Source organism: Aquila chrysaetos, chromosome 25 (assembly GCF_900496995.4).
Source record: "Aquila chrysaetos chrysaetos chromosome 25, bAquChr1.4, whole genome shotgun sequence".
Taxonomy (NCBI): Eukaryota; Metazoa; Chordata; class Aves; order Accipitriformes; family Accipitridae; genus Aquila; species Aquila chrysaetos.
The window spans coordinates 3,840,212-3,854,508 of record NC_044028.1 but is presented as its reverse complement, the minus strand read 5'-3'; the positions used below and the strand labels follow the sequence as shown (position 1 = coordinate 3,854,508).

The window sequence follows — 14,297 nt, the reverse complement described above, 5'->3', positions numbered from 1 at the left end:
GGGTGGGAGGGCTGCGGGTGCTGAGAGAGGCTGGGAGGTGACCGGCGTGTGAGAGGCTCAGCGGGGTGGAGGTCTGGGGCGGGGGGGATCGGCCATCAGAGGCTGCCGCTGTCGTCGTACCCTGCCAGCGGCTTGCCGATGGCCGGGGTCTGCGTTTCGTTCTCCGCGCGTGTGGGTAAGCCCTTGCTCTCCCCATCGCACCGCGGGGTGGTGGCCTTCAGGGCTCACCCGTCGTGTTTAGGAGACCCATCTGAGTAAAACGAGATCTCCGTTTTGAAAAGGCTTATTTTCTCCCCTTGGATGCAAATGCAGCACAACACAGAACTCGTCCCTTGTGCTATTGCGGGATAAGGACTTTGATAACAGAGGGAAGAGATGAAAGGCAATATGCAAGGATAACGAGACAGAGAATTGCCAGGTCCGTTCCTGAGCAATTCAAGACAGCCAAACTTTGCCCCACGTACCAGCTGTTGGACCAACACGTGGGCTCTTAGTCCTCACCTTAAACCACCTCTTGCACTTTCTTGTCCTAATGGGTTTCATGTGGTCCTAACGCCTTCCTGCTTTGTGACCAGACATCGCTCATGGCACTGGCTTTGTCATGGTCACCCCCCCGGCAGTGTCTTCTTTAGTGATAAGAAAACATTGACATTTAAAGAAATATATAATATGAAGGGGACAGAGTCTGTTAGAACTATCTACTCATGCTTTCTCCAGCTGTCTACTTTCCCAGTGGTAACTTGTACATACATTGACTCATTTATTCTTTCGTATTTGAAGCTCTAGTTTGAGAAAGTGGAGGGAATGAGCCCCTACCAGGTGTGATTTCTCACCAAGCAAAAAATTCCTACACTCTCCTTTAGTGAAAATGAGAACTTCAAATTACATGTTGAAACCCCTATTTTTCCATAGTAGCTTTCAAAGCCAGGTCAGCTAAAAATCTTGCCTCAAAGCAGCTGTATCTCTAGCTGGTTCATCACTTTTACCAGCTATTTTGAGCAACCCAGACCAGACGTACATAAATCCAGTCTCTTAGAAAGTTCTCAGCCTTGGATGAGCTTTCACATTTAAACCCAATTCTATTGGGGATTATGGTGCCTGTCCCAGCTCCTCCCACGCAGTGTCATGTCCCATCACAAGGCAAAGCCTCACCATCACCCATGACCTGTTCTCCCCTCCCAAGCAGAGCTTTCCACATTGTGTCTTACCAAATACTCTGTCCTGCAAAGAAACTTCTGTTAAAATCAGAAAACACGCCACTCTTGAGAGCATGGCAGTGGCATTCAGTGGTCATTATAACTTCCACGAGTAATTTCTTGGGTCTGAGTCCATGTTTGAGATGCTTACAGCTCTGCTTGTAAATCACTTGTGTTACGCGGTAGAGTTTTCAAGCAGGGAAAGGTGTGCTCTCCGTGGGGACTGGTGGACACCACAGTCTGATCCTGGCTCTGCATCAACACCCTTTGCAGAGACAAAATGACGCTGATGGTGGAACCAGGATGAAAAGCCGCAATGAAACACCACTCCCAATGAACGGGATGCACGGAGGAGTCTGCAGAGGTCAGGTCAGAGGATGAAGACACGGCTAAAAGGCAAGCGACTTCTGTCACTGGGAGCGCACAAGAATAATGAGAATTTCATTTCCCGAGTGGAAGAAAACAGCACTGTCTGTGGCCTACAGCCCTTGGGCAAACACTGTGCCAGGTCTGCTGGTCCTGGTAGAAGCTGTTAGAGTCTCTGGAAACGGAGGGTGAAGCAGCTGTGTTTTGGGGGCAGAGGGAGCATCCCTCCTTTCTGATCCCGTGGAGGAATATTCACTACGGTCATGACATGGGCGTCTTCTCTTGTGAAGGAGAACATATGATTTTGAAGTGGCCATCGCCAGGGCTGGGAATGGCCCCAGCGCTTCCCATGCTGCATATCCCGATGTGCGAGGGAGCAGCTCTTTCCCCTATGTGATAGGAGGTGCTGTGGCACGATTTGGTCTCTTGTACAGCGGAGCCGTGTCCGGGGAAGCAGAAGCCACAGGTTTCTACCGGCTCTGGGACCCTGCTGCCAGTGGATCCATCACCAACCCTGCCCGCTTCCACCAGACGATCTGCAAATAAACTATGTGTATTAGCTTAAGGATTTTTCGGAGCACCTTTTACCCAAGAAATGCTTTGCAGTGCCGCACTAGAGCCTATAAAGAGCTGGTCCTGGAACTGGAGAGGACATCCACCTCCCATCACTTTGATAAAACCCACGGCTCTGTGTGTTGTATGTAATGCATCACCTACGTGCTCACACCTAGTCCTGCCACCCTGGGAGGTGAGATCTGAGGAGGAAATGGGAAAGTCCCTTGAACAGGAAAGCTGGAGGTTTAAGCGCTAAAGCAATTGTAATACTTATAACGTTACATGTAAATTGTCTTTTCATTAAATGCTGCTTTTGTAGCATGTGCAAATGCAATGGTGCAGCGCTATGCGAGGTGCCAGAGCTCTGGCAAGTGCAGCGTGGCAGGCTGGCTGCCCACGGCCGGTTCAAGGGACCCACGACACTCTGCGGGCTGGACGCTAGCTGTCAAAGGGCTCTGCTCCATCATCTGACATCTCATGAGCAAGGTTAGACTTGGGGTATTGCAAAGCACACAGTAAATCTCTTTGAACCTGGCGGCTTCCCTGAAAAGTGAACATTCAGTGCCACTGCGTCCTTCAGCCAAAGCAGATAGGAATGGCTCGAATTACAGTTCTGCTGGGGAGTGACTCCGAGCCACACACCGGCTCGTGGGCTTTTCCTCTGTGATTTTTGACATCCAGCATGACTGGCTTTGAAGTGTACGTATGTAAACATGTATGTGTGTACATAAACGGGTAGACAGACCTTTTTATTTTTAAAGGCAAGGGATGAAAGGAGGAGGGAGAATAAAAATACATTTTCTATGTTGACTTACTGCATGTTATCCTTTCCCTATCTTTTCTCCCTAAAGCAAAGACTTGTGCAACCCCTCTGGCTGCAGAGCTAAAACTTCGGCATTTGTTGCTGCAAGATAATTCAGCAGACAGGCTGCATCATTAGCCTGTTTGAAGGAGCAAGTAGCCTGCGTTACCCTGGTCCTTGCCAGGCAGCAGTTTGGCCCAAAGCAGCCCCAGCACAGCCCCGAGTGAAGGAAACCGGAGCTGCAATTGCCATGAAAGCCCTGGGTCTTCCTTGGGCAGGTGGTTCGTTTCGGAAGAGGGTTGGCTTTTTGCAACTCCTCCTCCCCACAGCTCGGCTGCCCCTCGGCCTCTGGATGGAGACCGGAGTTACTGGTTGACGGTGCGGCTCCAGCCCCTGTGTGGCAGCGGGAAGCTATGCCTGTGACTTTGCAAGAGAGCGGCTGAGAAGAGGGTTACGGTGGAGAACCGGGGCACGGGGCTCCAGTCCTGCTCCGCTTCCAAGCTCAGACTGAACCGCGTCGCGTGTCGCTGGCTTTACTTTTCCTCCCTACCCCTGTTGCAAACCGTCTCTGCTTTCTGTCCCTCCCAGCGGCACGTGGGAGCCCGTCCACCGCAAGCCTCCCCGTCCCCTCCCAGTCCCCCCGGTGCAGCCAGCACTCACCTTTGGCGGAGTCCTCCCTGCGGTGGCAGGTCCCAGCGCTGGCTTGGCAGGAGACCACCTCTCCCTTCCTCCGCAGGTGGGTCCAGCCCAGGAGAAGGGAGCAGATGAGGGCGCAGAGGCAGAGCCCCAGCAGCAGGTACACCACCAGCCACGGCTCCTGCTCCACGCACACCTTCTGCTCCAGCACGGCCGTGGGCGGCGAAGCCGTGACCAGGGCGGCTGGCGGAGGGGGGGTGGCCGCCAGGGCACTCGCTGTGGGCCAGGCAGAGATGAGTGTGCTTAGAAACCCTTCGGGTACACGCTTCACGCTGTTGACTTTCTGATAGGGAAAGCGCTAATAGCTCTCGCGCGTTTTTTCTTGGAAAGAGCTTGAAAGCAGCTACGCACCGCCTCTGCTCGCTTGGATTTCTCTTCCATGGCGAGGTAGAGGAGATCCCTTCCCACCCCCCGTTCCCACTCTTCCCTCTTCTCCAGTGATCGCGTCTCAACCCCAATGTGGGAATTGCAGATCTCAGGGAAAATAACCCGTCCCCTCCCGCTCCCCCTCCCCAAGGGCTGGAGGCAGCTCAGCAAGGTGAGAAATTCAACTACTGATGCTGCTCCTGGCTGGTAGAGCCAAAGGAGAGGTCTGTAAAACACACTGCATGATGGAGTTGTGTGACAAAGAAAACAGGAGAGAGGCAGATGCTCTGCTTTTCTTTTCCCCGGTCCCAGTGACATGGCAGCGCACAACCACGCAAACCCCCCAGGACGAAGAGAAGGGGGTTTGCTGCCCCTTTCCTAACTTTGGTCCCGTAACCTGGCTCCTCTTCCAGCCCAGCCCTGGGGGTCCTGCCCCGCATCCCCGCTCTGCCTGCCCTTGCGCGCAGCCTTACTTTCGCAGGTCGGGGCGCATTGCCTCGGGTGCTGCCCGCAGATCGTGGTGCAGTTGATGCATTTTTTCAGGAGCTCGTCGTAGTAGAAGCCGGCTCTCCTGTTGCAGTCCCTGGACGCTGCAGGAGGGGACGGAGACAAACACGGTGTCCTGAGCATGTCCTCCTCCCCTGCCATTTGAGCACGAGGGTCCCAAACCGCTGCCTTCCCACCACTCCCAGTGCCTGGGTTCGTGTGAGGATGAGCCCGTGGCCGCTCTGAACAAGCTCCCGGCTCTGACGGGCACAGGGCGAGACCTGCACGCTGCCGTAAGCGTTGACAGCCTCTCAAGGGCTGGCAGGGTGACAGATCCACGGGATTTGCGGTGGTGTTTGGCCGTATGATGAAAACTGGGGAAAGGCATTGGCTGGCAGCTGCGCGGGGAGGGGATGGTACGCAGCCAGACATGTGCAGCTGTACCCACCTGCGGCAGGGAGCTTCTCGTTGCTTCTCTTAGAGCTGCTGCTGCTGCCGCCCTGGGGCTTGCATGGGTTTTTGGGACATACCAAAACCTGCCTGAGCACTGGCTCGGGACCCTAGGGATGGCATGTCCTAGCCTCAACGGGGAGACGTGACTTGTCGCTGCGTGCAGCACGCAGGGCTGGGTCCCCTGCGCCCTAGGACAGGGTGCAGCAGTCCTGGACCGCGGCTCGCTGGGGAGGGACGGGGCCGTGCGTAGGGCTGTGTACAGGGTTTGGGTGCAAAGTACATCTGTCTCCTTTCCTTCTCCCCACCTTTCATCGCTACACCTCGGTGCCTGCCCCAGCGCAAGGCTCGCAGTGCGGCCTCGCAAACCTACAGCTCGAGTTTGTCGTTATCCACATCAAGTGAACCCGATGTGTCTCAGCGCCCTGCCTTTGGAGGGTGGGGTGTCCCCGGTGGGGGATACGAGCCTTGATGCAGCTCTGGGAAGGCTCCCCGTGACCCCAGAAAGCAGCAGGACAGAGACGTGGGCAACTTGATCTTGGTCTGTGCTGAGCTGTTGCCAGACCCAGCCCATTGCTGGGAAGCCGTCGCGTTCCCCAGCATTTTTGGCTCAAAGCTCTGTTAAGCTGAGCTGGCTCGGAGCCTGCCCCGTGGTTCATCGCGGGGCCTGATCCCCCCTCCCAGCTTTGCCCCGTCGCTGCCTGCTTGGATCCGAGGACAGCTCCGCAGGGCTGCCCGGCACTCACCGCACAGGGCAGCACACCTCCTCACTGTGGGCCGGCCGCACACGAGGCTGCAGGGGATGCACTGGCAGACGAGGGTGTCCCAGTACTGCTGATCGGTGCAGTTGTTCATGGCATCCCACCCGACGTCCGTCCCGTCCATGGCTGCGGAACGAGAGGCAAGTAGGTATGGGGTGGTCACCACGGGGCTGCCCCGCAGCCGCCTCGTCCCTTTGCTGGGGCTGGGACCCCTCGCAGGGGGATGCCCGGCTGTGCCCCAATCCTCTCTGGTCCTAGGCTCGGGCAAGAACGTACAGCAAAATCTGCTTCAGGCTTAGCAAGCTCTTCAAATTATAACCCGACGCGAGCATGTCCTGCGCCGGTCCCTGGGGACGTGCAGGGAGACCACCCTGGCTTATAGGTGGCCCTGTGCTGTACCCCAAGGGTCTGGGGATGCCCGCTCTTGTCTTTTATATGCTTTTCTGAAAATAACAGAAATACCACCAGAATGACCACTGGCAACATCTTCTGAAACAATTTTTAATTCTGGAAATTTCTGAATTCCTCTGTGGCGTCAGGGCAGTTCGTGCCATCCTGTGCGTAATTTCTGACATCTCCCTTTGGTGTTCTGGCATCATAATGAAACCTGGTTTTGATGTGTAAAACTCCCCCAAGCAGCAGAAGGAGGGGCAGCATAGAATCATAGAATGGTTTGGGTTGGAAGGGACCTTAAAGATCACTTAGTTCCAGCCCCCCTGCCATGGGCAGGGACACCTTCCACTAGACCAGGTTGCTCAAAGCCCCATCCAGCCTGGCCTTGAACACTTCCAGGGAGGGGGCATCCACAACCTCTCTGGGCAACCTGTTCCAGTGCCTCACCACCCTCATATCTAACCTAAATCTACCCTCTTTCAGTTTAAAGCCATTACCCCTTGTCCTATCACTACATGCCCTTATAAAAAGTCCGTCTCCAGCTTTCTTGTAAGCCCCCTTTAGGTACTGGAAGGCTCCTCTAAGGTGTCACCAGAGCCTTCTCTTCTCCAGGCTGAACAACCCCAACTCTCTCAGCCTGGCTTCATAGGAGAGGTGCTCCAGCCCCCTGATCACCTTCGTGACCCTCCTCTGGACTCGATCCAACAGATCCACGTCCTTCTTATGTTGAGCGCCCCAGAGCTGAACGCAGTATCATCTCACTGGGAGACCTTTAAGCACTGGTTTAACCAGCGCCAGCTGGGACACCTGGAGGTGGACGTGCTCTTGTCCCCGCCGGGAGCCATTCGTCCCACCCTCCTCTGCCGCCGTGCACCCTGTGTCCGAGGAGGCTGGGTGTGATGCCAAAGGCACAGGAGCGAGGCGTCAGCAGCAGCCCTCAGCAGCGCAAAAATCTAGCCAACAACTTACAATTTTAAGAATTATCTTGCTAACGAGCATTTACTTATTAGCAGCTGAAATATTTGTGCGTGTCCCCATCTTTGGGTGCAGCAGCCTCACCTGTGCCACCGCAGGGTTTGGCCTTGGAGGCAACCCGAGTGCCAGCGTCGGTCCCTGCTGATCTCCCCGCTCTTTTGCCGTGCCGTGCCGTGCCGTGCCACACGCGGGGTCTGCGGTGAGCGCGACCGAGCAACTGGAGGAAGCGCTAACGCAGCACGAGGACGGCCGCAGTGGCAACGTGCCGTTTGCTGACCGAGGGGGCTCGCGGGTGACCGCATCCCTCTGCGGAGCCGCACCGGGCAGCCGCAGCTGTTTCCTGCGTGGATGGGACGATGCCGGTGCTGATGGGGCCCGAAAGGTTTAAAACTTCCCGGTGCTGCAGCGTGGCACTGGCCTTGGTGCGGTGCAGCCTTTGCAAAGCCAAACTTTGACTTTTATATAGAAAAGCCCCTGTGCTCTGGCTGGGATCCCTCCTTCTCTCTAGTACTTGGGAGTGTGCAGCAATCGGGCACTTTGAGTGTCCGTCTGTCCTGCCGTTGCCTGCACAGCACCTTCCCCGCAGAGGGGCTGAGGACGGGCTTCGTCCACTGCCTGCTGTGAACTGGCTCCTACCCAGGGAACACATTTCGTGTCCCGTTCTCAGGGCGTCGGGGATAAACCCACTCTGCACAGGAACGCTGGCCTTATAGTCGCAGTTGTTCAATTAACATTGCTATAAAATTAAATAATTACTTTCTACCGAGGTGACTGAAGCCATTCCCCAGGGCAGAGCGAGGCTCGGGCTGGCGCTCTCCTCAGATGCTCTTTGGAGATATTTTGTACCCAAAGAGAAGACCCCAACAGATAGCGGTGAGCCCTGGGGATGGCGGTGAGCCTGGCCATCCGTGAGCTCCCGTGGGGTTTCACATGGGATAACTGCAGGGGAAAAGGAGATTTGGGGCTGTGTCTAAGTTGGGGGGCTGCAGCCCGGGCAGCTCCTTCCCTGCTGCTGCGAGGGCAGGTCCAAGCTGGGTGTTTGGCCCCATCTGGGAAAAATCCTGCCCGACAGCTGAGCTTCCCAGCCCGGGGACCCTCAAGGTACGCGTGGTGCTCCCGACATGGCGCAGCCAGGCTTTGCAGCCACGCATTTTTCTCCAGAGCCGGGTACGTCTCCCCCTCTGCACCCACCAAGGACCAGCACCCCAAACTCCCCTATGGCCCCCTCGTCCAAAGCATTAAGCGACCGTCTTCAGCAGGGTGGAAGCCCTTTGTCGTGGCTCCGCTACTCCAGCGAGAGCCTGGGGAGACCCTCTGCTCTCTGCGAGCGCTCTGGAAACGTCGCCGCGGCCCCCAGCCTTGGCACGGACAAGCCCCTCACCCCCACCTCCCCGCGCAGCCCCTCCATGGGGTAACTCACATTTGACTCTCCCGTGGCGTCTAGTCCCCCTCGGCTCCTGCCATTGCACCGCGAGCTCCAGCCGCGAGCCCGCGCATCGCTCGGGGGGTTTATTATTAGAGATAGATTTGATTAATGCCTGGGCCATGCGTTTCCTGGGGTTTCCCCTTATCCCTTCGATGCAAATCGTCCGCGCGCGCGGCGCATTGCATTGGCTCGCCGGGCGTCCCTGGGCTGCCGGGGGCACGGGGGCCAGGGAGGGAGGCACCCCGCGAGGAGATGTGTCACCGGGCACGGGGACGGGTGTCCTGGGCCAGGTGGCCGCGTTGCAGAGGGGCTTGCAGGGCTGGGGGGGTCCGCAGCACCTGCCCTTGCGTTGCTTGGCTGCAGTGGGATGTTTTCTTCTGCAGAGAAGGATGTTTTGCTCCGTAGAGGAAAGACGTATCCTGGGTCAGGAGAGCCGGCGGGCAACCCTGTGGGTTATTGCTTTCCCAGGCTTTGCCAAGAAGGAGCAGCTACGTCGGAGCAAGAGGCCGTGCGGCCACGGGCGATGGTTGTGCACGGGGCTGCAGGTGGAAAGGAGCAAGTCCCCTTGCCGGGGCTCTGTGTCCCGGCCGGCAGACCCCCGCCGGTAACATCCCGCACGGCACCGAGGGCCGGCCACCCTCGCCTGCCGGAGCAGCTGCGGCTTTCCCTGCCTCCAGCCAGGACTCAGCACCGCTCCGTGCACCCATCCTTTCCCTGTCCGCAGGATGGGCAACCCACACCGCTCACCTATCTCCTGCTCGCGGCATGCGGAGCATCTCGCGGGCCCCAATAACGTGCTTCAAACACCATTTTTCTCTAGCGCATCCGTGCCTTGGAGGCGGGAGGGTTGCAAGAGGGCTGCGCTCTCCTGTGCTGCCCTGTCCTGCGTGGGCAACAGAGGTCCCGGGTGGGCTCCGGGCCCGGCACTGCCCTCGCTGCTGGCAATGGAGGTGCACGACGCATTAATAACATGGCTTGGTTTTCACAGAGGGAAAGAGCTACCTCTGTACTGCTGCCAGCCTCCAAGAGTATATAGCTGTATATTTATTTTTAGATCTCACCTCACCCTGCAAGTAGAATGGGCTTGATCAGCAAACCCTCGAAGGAGCAGCCAGGCGGCACCCCCAGGGCTGCCTCAGAGGTGGGATTCAGACCGCACCGTGCTGCTGAGAGCGTCTGCCCTCGCTCAGCCGGCACAGGAGGGAGCGGGCTGCGGCAGCCGCCACGGCTGCCCTGGTGCCTCCGACCAGCAAAATCCCCTGGGTACGTCTGGCCGGTGACACGATGCTCCACAGGGAATGGCTAGCAAAGCAAAGCCAGACTGTGCGGTTACTGGTTTCCCCCTTTTCCACTGGCAGCGCATTCCTTTCTGGAGGTTTGTCCCCCTTTTTTGCAGAGGTGCCGGGCAGGGCTTTGCCGTGGCCGTGCCACCGGGAAGGGGCGAGGGGTGCTGGGAGCACGGCAGGACAGTGACTCAGCTCAGTCCGGCACGACCTTTCTGAAGCAGAAGCAGCTGAAGGGGAAGGAAGAAGCAATACCTGTTACTTTCTATAAACATCAGCAGGGTAGCGTCAAGGTTTTTTCCGTTTGGTTCAAAAACTCCTGCTTTATGCTTACCATGGTGATCTGCAACCGAGAGAGAGACCAAAAGGCAGCCCACGGGGTGCAACGCACTGTGTCGGTTGCAGGGACATTGGAGGCTGAACCTGCTCACAGGGAGCAAAGCCCCAAGCAGAGAAACCCAGCACCTCATGGCTGCTCGGCCCCGCAGCGGCTGGATGTGGCCCATTGTGTCCCAGCTCCTGCGGGAAGGAGGGAACCGGCATCGGCACCGTCCGATGGACCACGGGGCTCGGGGCGAGGACTGGGAGGGGAGGCACACCGTGGCCACAGGGACACCGCGGCACCAATGCTGTGCCACGTGTCGTGGCTCTGCACGTGCATCGGTTGCAAAGGATGGGATCATTGCTGGGCTTGAGTGTCCCGCTGGGAAGACCTGCGGAGGGTCCTGGGAGGGAGCAGGAAGGCAGAGGCATGGCTGGGATGGGGAGGGGGGTTGCATGATGCAAGGGCTTGGGGGGAAAATGCACCTTTGAGTGCACGTAGTTGGTGGCCATCCACACGCAGACTCGTCCCGCTAGCGCCGTACCCCAGGCAGACGGCAGAGCCCGCGGCCCGTTCGCCTGCAGAGCTGAAGCCGACGGCAAAGGAAATCACGATTTTGGCATTGCCTGCCCTGCTTGAGCGTGGCAGAGCGTGGCCCTGGAGCGATGGCCCCAGCCCTGCCCTCCGGCTCTTGGGGTTTTGCAGGGGAAACCTGCCTCTGTAAATAGCAGCAGGAGACTTGCAGTTTCCACCCTGGTGTGTCCTCAAGAGGGAAGTGAGAAGCACTTGGGGGCGGTTTGTCCCTCCTCGCTGAGCAGAGATCAGGCAGTGTGATTTCGGCTTTAAAATTCTCGGTGTATGCTGCGACATATGCTGCGGTGTATGCATCTCCTTGGCCGTCCGCCCCAGCAGCCTGACCCTCTGTGCCCCGAGCAGCATCACCCCCTCCCGCAGCCTCCGAGGACGGTGCGTGGCTCTTAAGCACCTCCAAACGTGGTTCCGTCTCGCAGCCAAGGCGGTGGCTGCCGGCCTGGCTTGCCTGGAGTCATCCCTGGGCTCTGGGACACAGGCAGGGATCGGGCAGCAGCTGCCGGCACCCTGTTCTGGGTTCCTGGGTTAAACCCTTCCCTTGCCGTGTGCCGCTGGTGGGAGAGCATCGATCGGCAGTTCCCCATGCATCCCTCTGCATGGCTTTGCATCCCACAGCATCGTTTTTGCATCCTTCAGCACCCATCTGCGTATGGCTCCAGAGGTGCCACCGTCTATTTGGGGCGATAGAGCCCAGTTTTGTGCCAACAATAAAATCTTGTTTTCTTCTGGGCTGTTGCCCCAGCGGCGTTGCTGCAAGGAGAGCTGCAGGTAACAGGCAGATAGGGTGGATGATGTTTGGCTCCAAAATTTTTTGGGGGATGCCTCGCCTTCCCTTTGAGCAGCTTTGCTGGGATATTTTCCTCCCAGCCTCTCCTCAGCCCGTCTGCCTTTTGCAGTCCCTGTGCTTGGGCAGGGTTGCGCCTCGGCCGAGGCATTTGCTCGCACACGTGCTCCCTCTGGGACCTGAAAAAAGGGGCCGTGGCAGGGGGAAGGGGAAGAGGAATCATTTTGGGTCGAAACCAGCAACTGCGAGGCCGGGCTGAGCACAGATGTCTCCGAGCGCGGCTGCCGAGGACTCATTTCTTTCACCCTAATTCCCTGCGGACACGTGCTCTCGATGGCGCTGGCGTCAGGATGCGCCCGACCCCTGTGCCCTGCCCGGCTGTCCTCCGTGTCCCGCCGCCGCCGCCGATTCCCCGTGGCAAAGCGCAGACCGGCGACGTGACCAAAGCCACGGGGGTTGCGGGTGCCCGACAGCCACCGCCGCTGCCTGGTTTTTCGGTGCGGGCGGGCGCGCGGCCGGGTGCGCGGCGGCACGTCGGGTGTCCTGCGCGGGACCTGGACCCACGCGCGGTTGCAGAGCCGCGGCCACGCCGTGGCCGCCCGGTTCGTGGAGAACGGCCGCGGCGCGCTCGCGGCCGCGTCCCGAGCTGCCCTGGCTGCCTGCCCTGCCTGCAACGCTGCAGCCCAGCCGGGAGCCGAAGGCAGCGGCCGCCCAACCGTGGGGGGCCGGAGAGCCCTGGGGGTGCAGCTCCAGCTCCCCAATCCTGCAAGCCCAGGGGTGCCCATGCTGCACATGGGTGCGATGCCGGACCCGGCCGTGCTCCTGGCTGTTTGGGTCTCTCCCCAGGAGATGGCACCCTTGGCTAGCCCAGGCCGGCTCCCCGCTGGGTGCTGGGTGCTCCGGTTGCCTTTGCAGCCCGGACGTTCTCCGACTGGCCGTTCCGTTCTCCTGCCTTCGCCCAGTCAGGCCAGGGCCCTTGTGCCAAGGAGGGTGCTGTCCCACAACAGCCAGGCTGGCTCCTGCCCGTTCCCCGGGGCCAGCCGGGCCCCAGTACCACCATTCACCCCAGCCCCTCGTGCAAACTGGGGTTCAGATGTCCCCACGCACCCCACGCTGCTCCATTTTTCCCTTCGCGCCGCCGTCTCATCCTGCCGCTACCCCACGGGTGTGCAGCGGGGCATCATCCCAAGGATGCTCAGCACCCACCGGTGTCCGGGCGCTGCGGCTGTGCCGGGGGGGGCTGCGGGCGAGCCCCGGGGCTAGCCGGGCTCCAGAGGTGCCCACGTGCATCGTTTGGGGGTGATGCTGCACGAGCCACTTTGCCAAAACCTGGCGCAGATCAGGAGAGGGAAGCGTTACTGAAAAGCAGGCTGTGTTCAGGGCCGGCTCCCCAAACCCGGTAGCCAGGTGGAGAGCAAGGATGGCTGGATGGGAAAAGATCCGGCTCGGCTGAGGGCTGGCACGGAAGCGAGGATAAAAATCCTATAAACGCCTAGCGAAGGGGCAGGGAAAGGAGGCTGCAGCGCTGGGGCTGTGTGCTGAGGTGTAAAGTGTGGGTGGCAGACAAGGGAGATGAGTCAAAGAACAATCTTTAGCCGGAGCGGCTAATCGGATAACGCGGCTTTTTAAACCTGGCAGGAATAAGTCCCCATTCCCACCTCCGACATCGCTGGATTTTCTCAGGACGAGAGGCGCTGCTGGCAGGACCCTCGTAGGAGGGGGGGGGGCTTGCAGGCTGCCGAGGAGCTCTGCTGTTAGTTTTGAACACTAAAAACCCTGGGGAAATTCCAGAGGGTTGGAGGGTGGCCAGTGGGACTCTAATATTTAAACGGGATAAAAGGGCTGGCCCTGGGAATTACAGACCAGGTAGGCTGATCGCAGTCCCTGGGCAAATTATGGGCCGGGTAATTGGGGATACTGTCAGCCAAAAATTAGAAGCTAAAAATATAATTAAGGTCGTTAGCTTGGTTTCATGGATGGCAGCTCCTGTCAAGTGAGTTGGCTTTGGTTTTTGGCATGACTCTGGGCTGGCTGATAAAGCTAATTGTGTTGCTGCATTATAATGGGTTTCTCCAAAGTATTTAATTTACGGCCATGTGACATTTTCATTTGTAAAACTTGCATTATATGGAGTCAGCAGAGCAGACATCCGACGGCTGCGGCTGGCAGCTCAGGGGCGGTGGCCGAGGGAGCTAGCGATGGAGGAAGCTGGAGGGACCCGATTTTGCATGGGACAATATTTTTCGCAGGGATGCTGAGGCCGGCGGTGAGAGGGGAGTCGGCAGGACAGGCAGCCGTTCCCCTCGCAGGGGGATCCGCTCTGCCCAGCACAACAGGCAGAGCCCAGCCAAAAGGCCGGGGGGGGACACGTGGGAACAAAAAAGCCGGATTTTCCCTGCTAAAGCACAGCGAGGTCCAATGGCAGGAAGCAGCCATGGGACCTGGTCACCGATAACCCGACCGGGAGTGTAATTAACCATTGGCCCAATTTTAGGAGAAGGGTATGAACTCACAGGCATTTGGCATCTCTGGACGAGAGGAAATCTCTGCTTGGTGGGACATGATTTAATGCGGTTTCTGGGAAAAGCTCAAGCCTCTGAGTGTGTGCGCGTGTGCATCCAGCAAAGCAGAGGGCTGCGCTGGACCATCCTCGTGGTCTTTTCCAGCCCCGTGGAAGCTGCGTCCTTCTCTCTGGGCTACATGAGCCGCAGTCGAGCACTGTGGATTTCCTCCAGTGGGCAATTTGGGTCCTTTTATTTTTCCCAATGGGAAAATAGGGCACAGGTAGGACAGGGCACAGAGGCAGTACCTGGGGCAGCCCGGGAAACTTTCCCTCCATCTGTGA

General features: G+C 58.4%; 1 protein-coding gene across 1 annotated transcript; it reads right to left on the bottom strand.

The window, feature by feature from the left end:
- Positions 1-348: 348 nt before the first annotated feature.
- On the bottom strand, positions 349-8,516 carry TNFRSF13B (TNF receptor superfamily member 13B). Its single transcript, XM_030001755.2, has 5 exons — positions 8,467-8,516; positions 5,664-5,804; positions 4,455-4,571; positions 3,580-3,831; positions 349-2,098 (listed from the first exon to the last, which is right to left on the bottom strand). Exons 2-5 carry the CDS (start codon positions 5,800-5,802, stop codon positions 1,824-1,826), a joined length of 783 nt encoding a protein of 260 aa, XP_029857615.1. The 5' UTR covers positions 5,803-5,804; positions 8,467-8,516; the 3' UTR covers positions 349-1,823.
- Between the last annotated feature and the right edge of the window lie 5,781 nt (positions 8,517-14,297).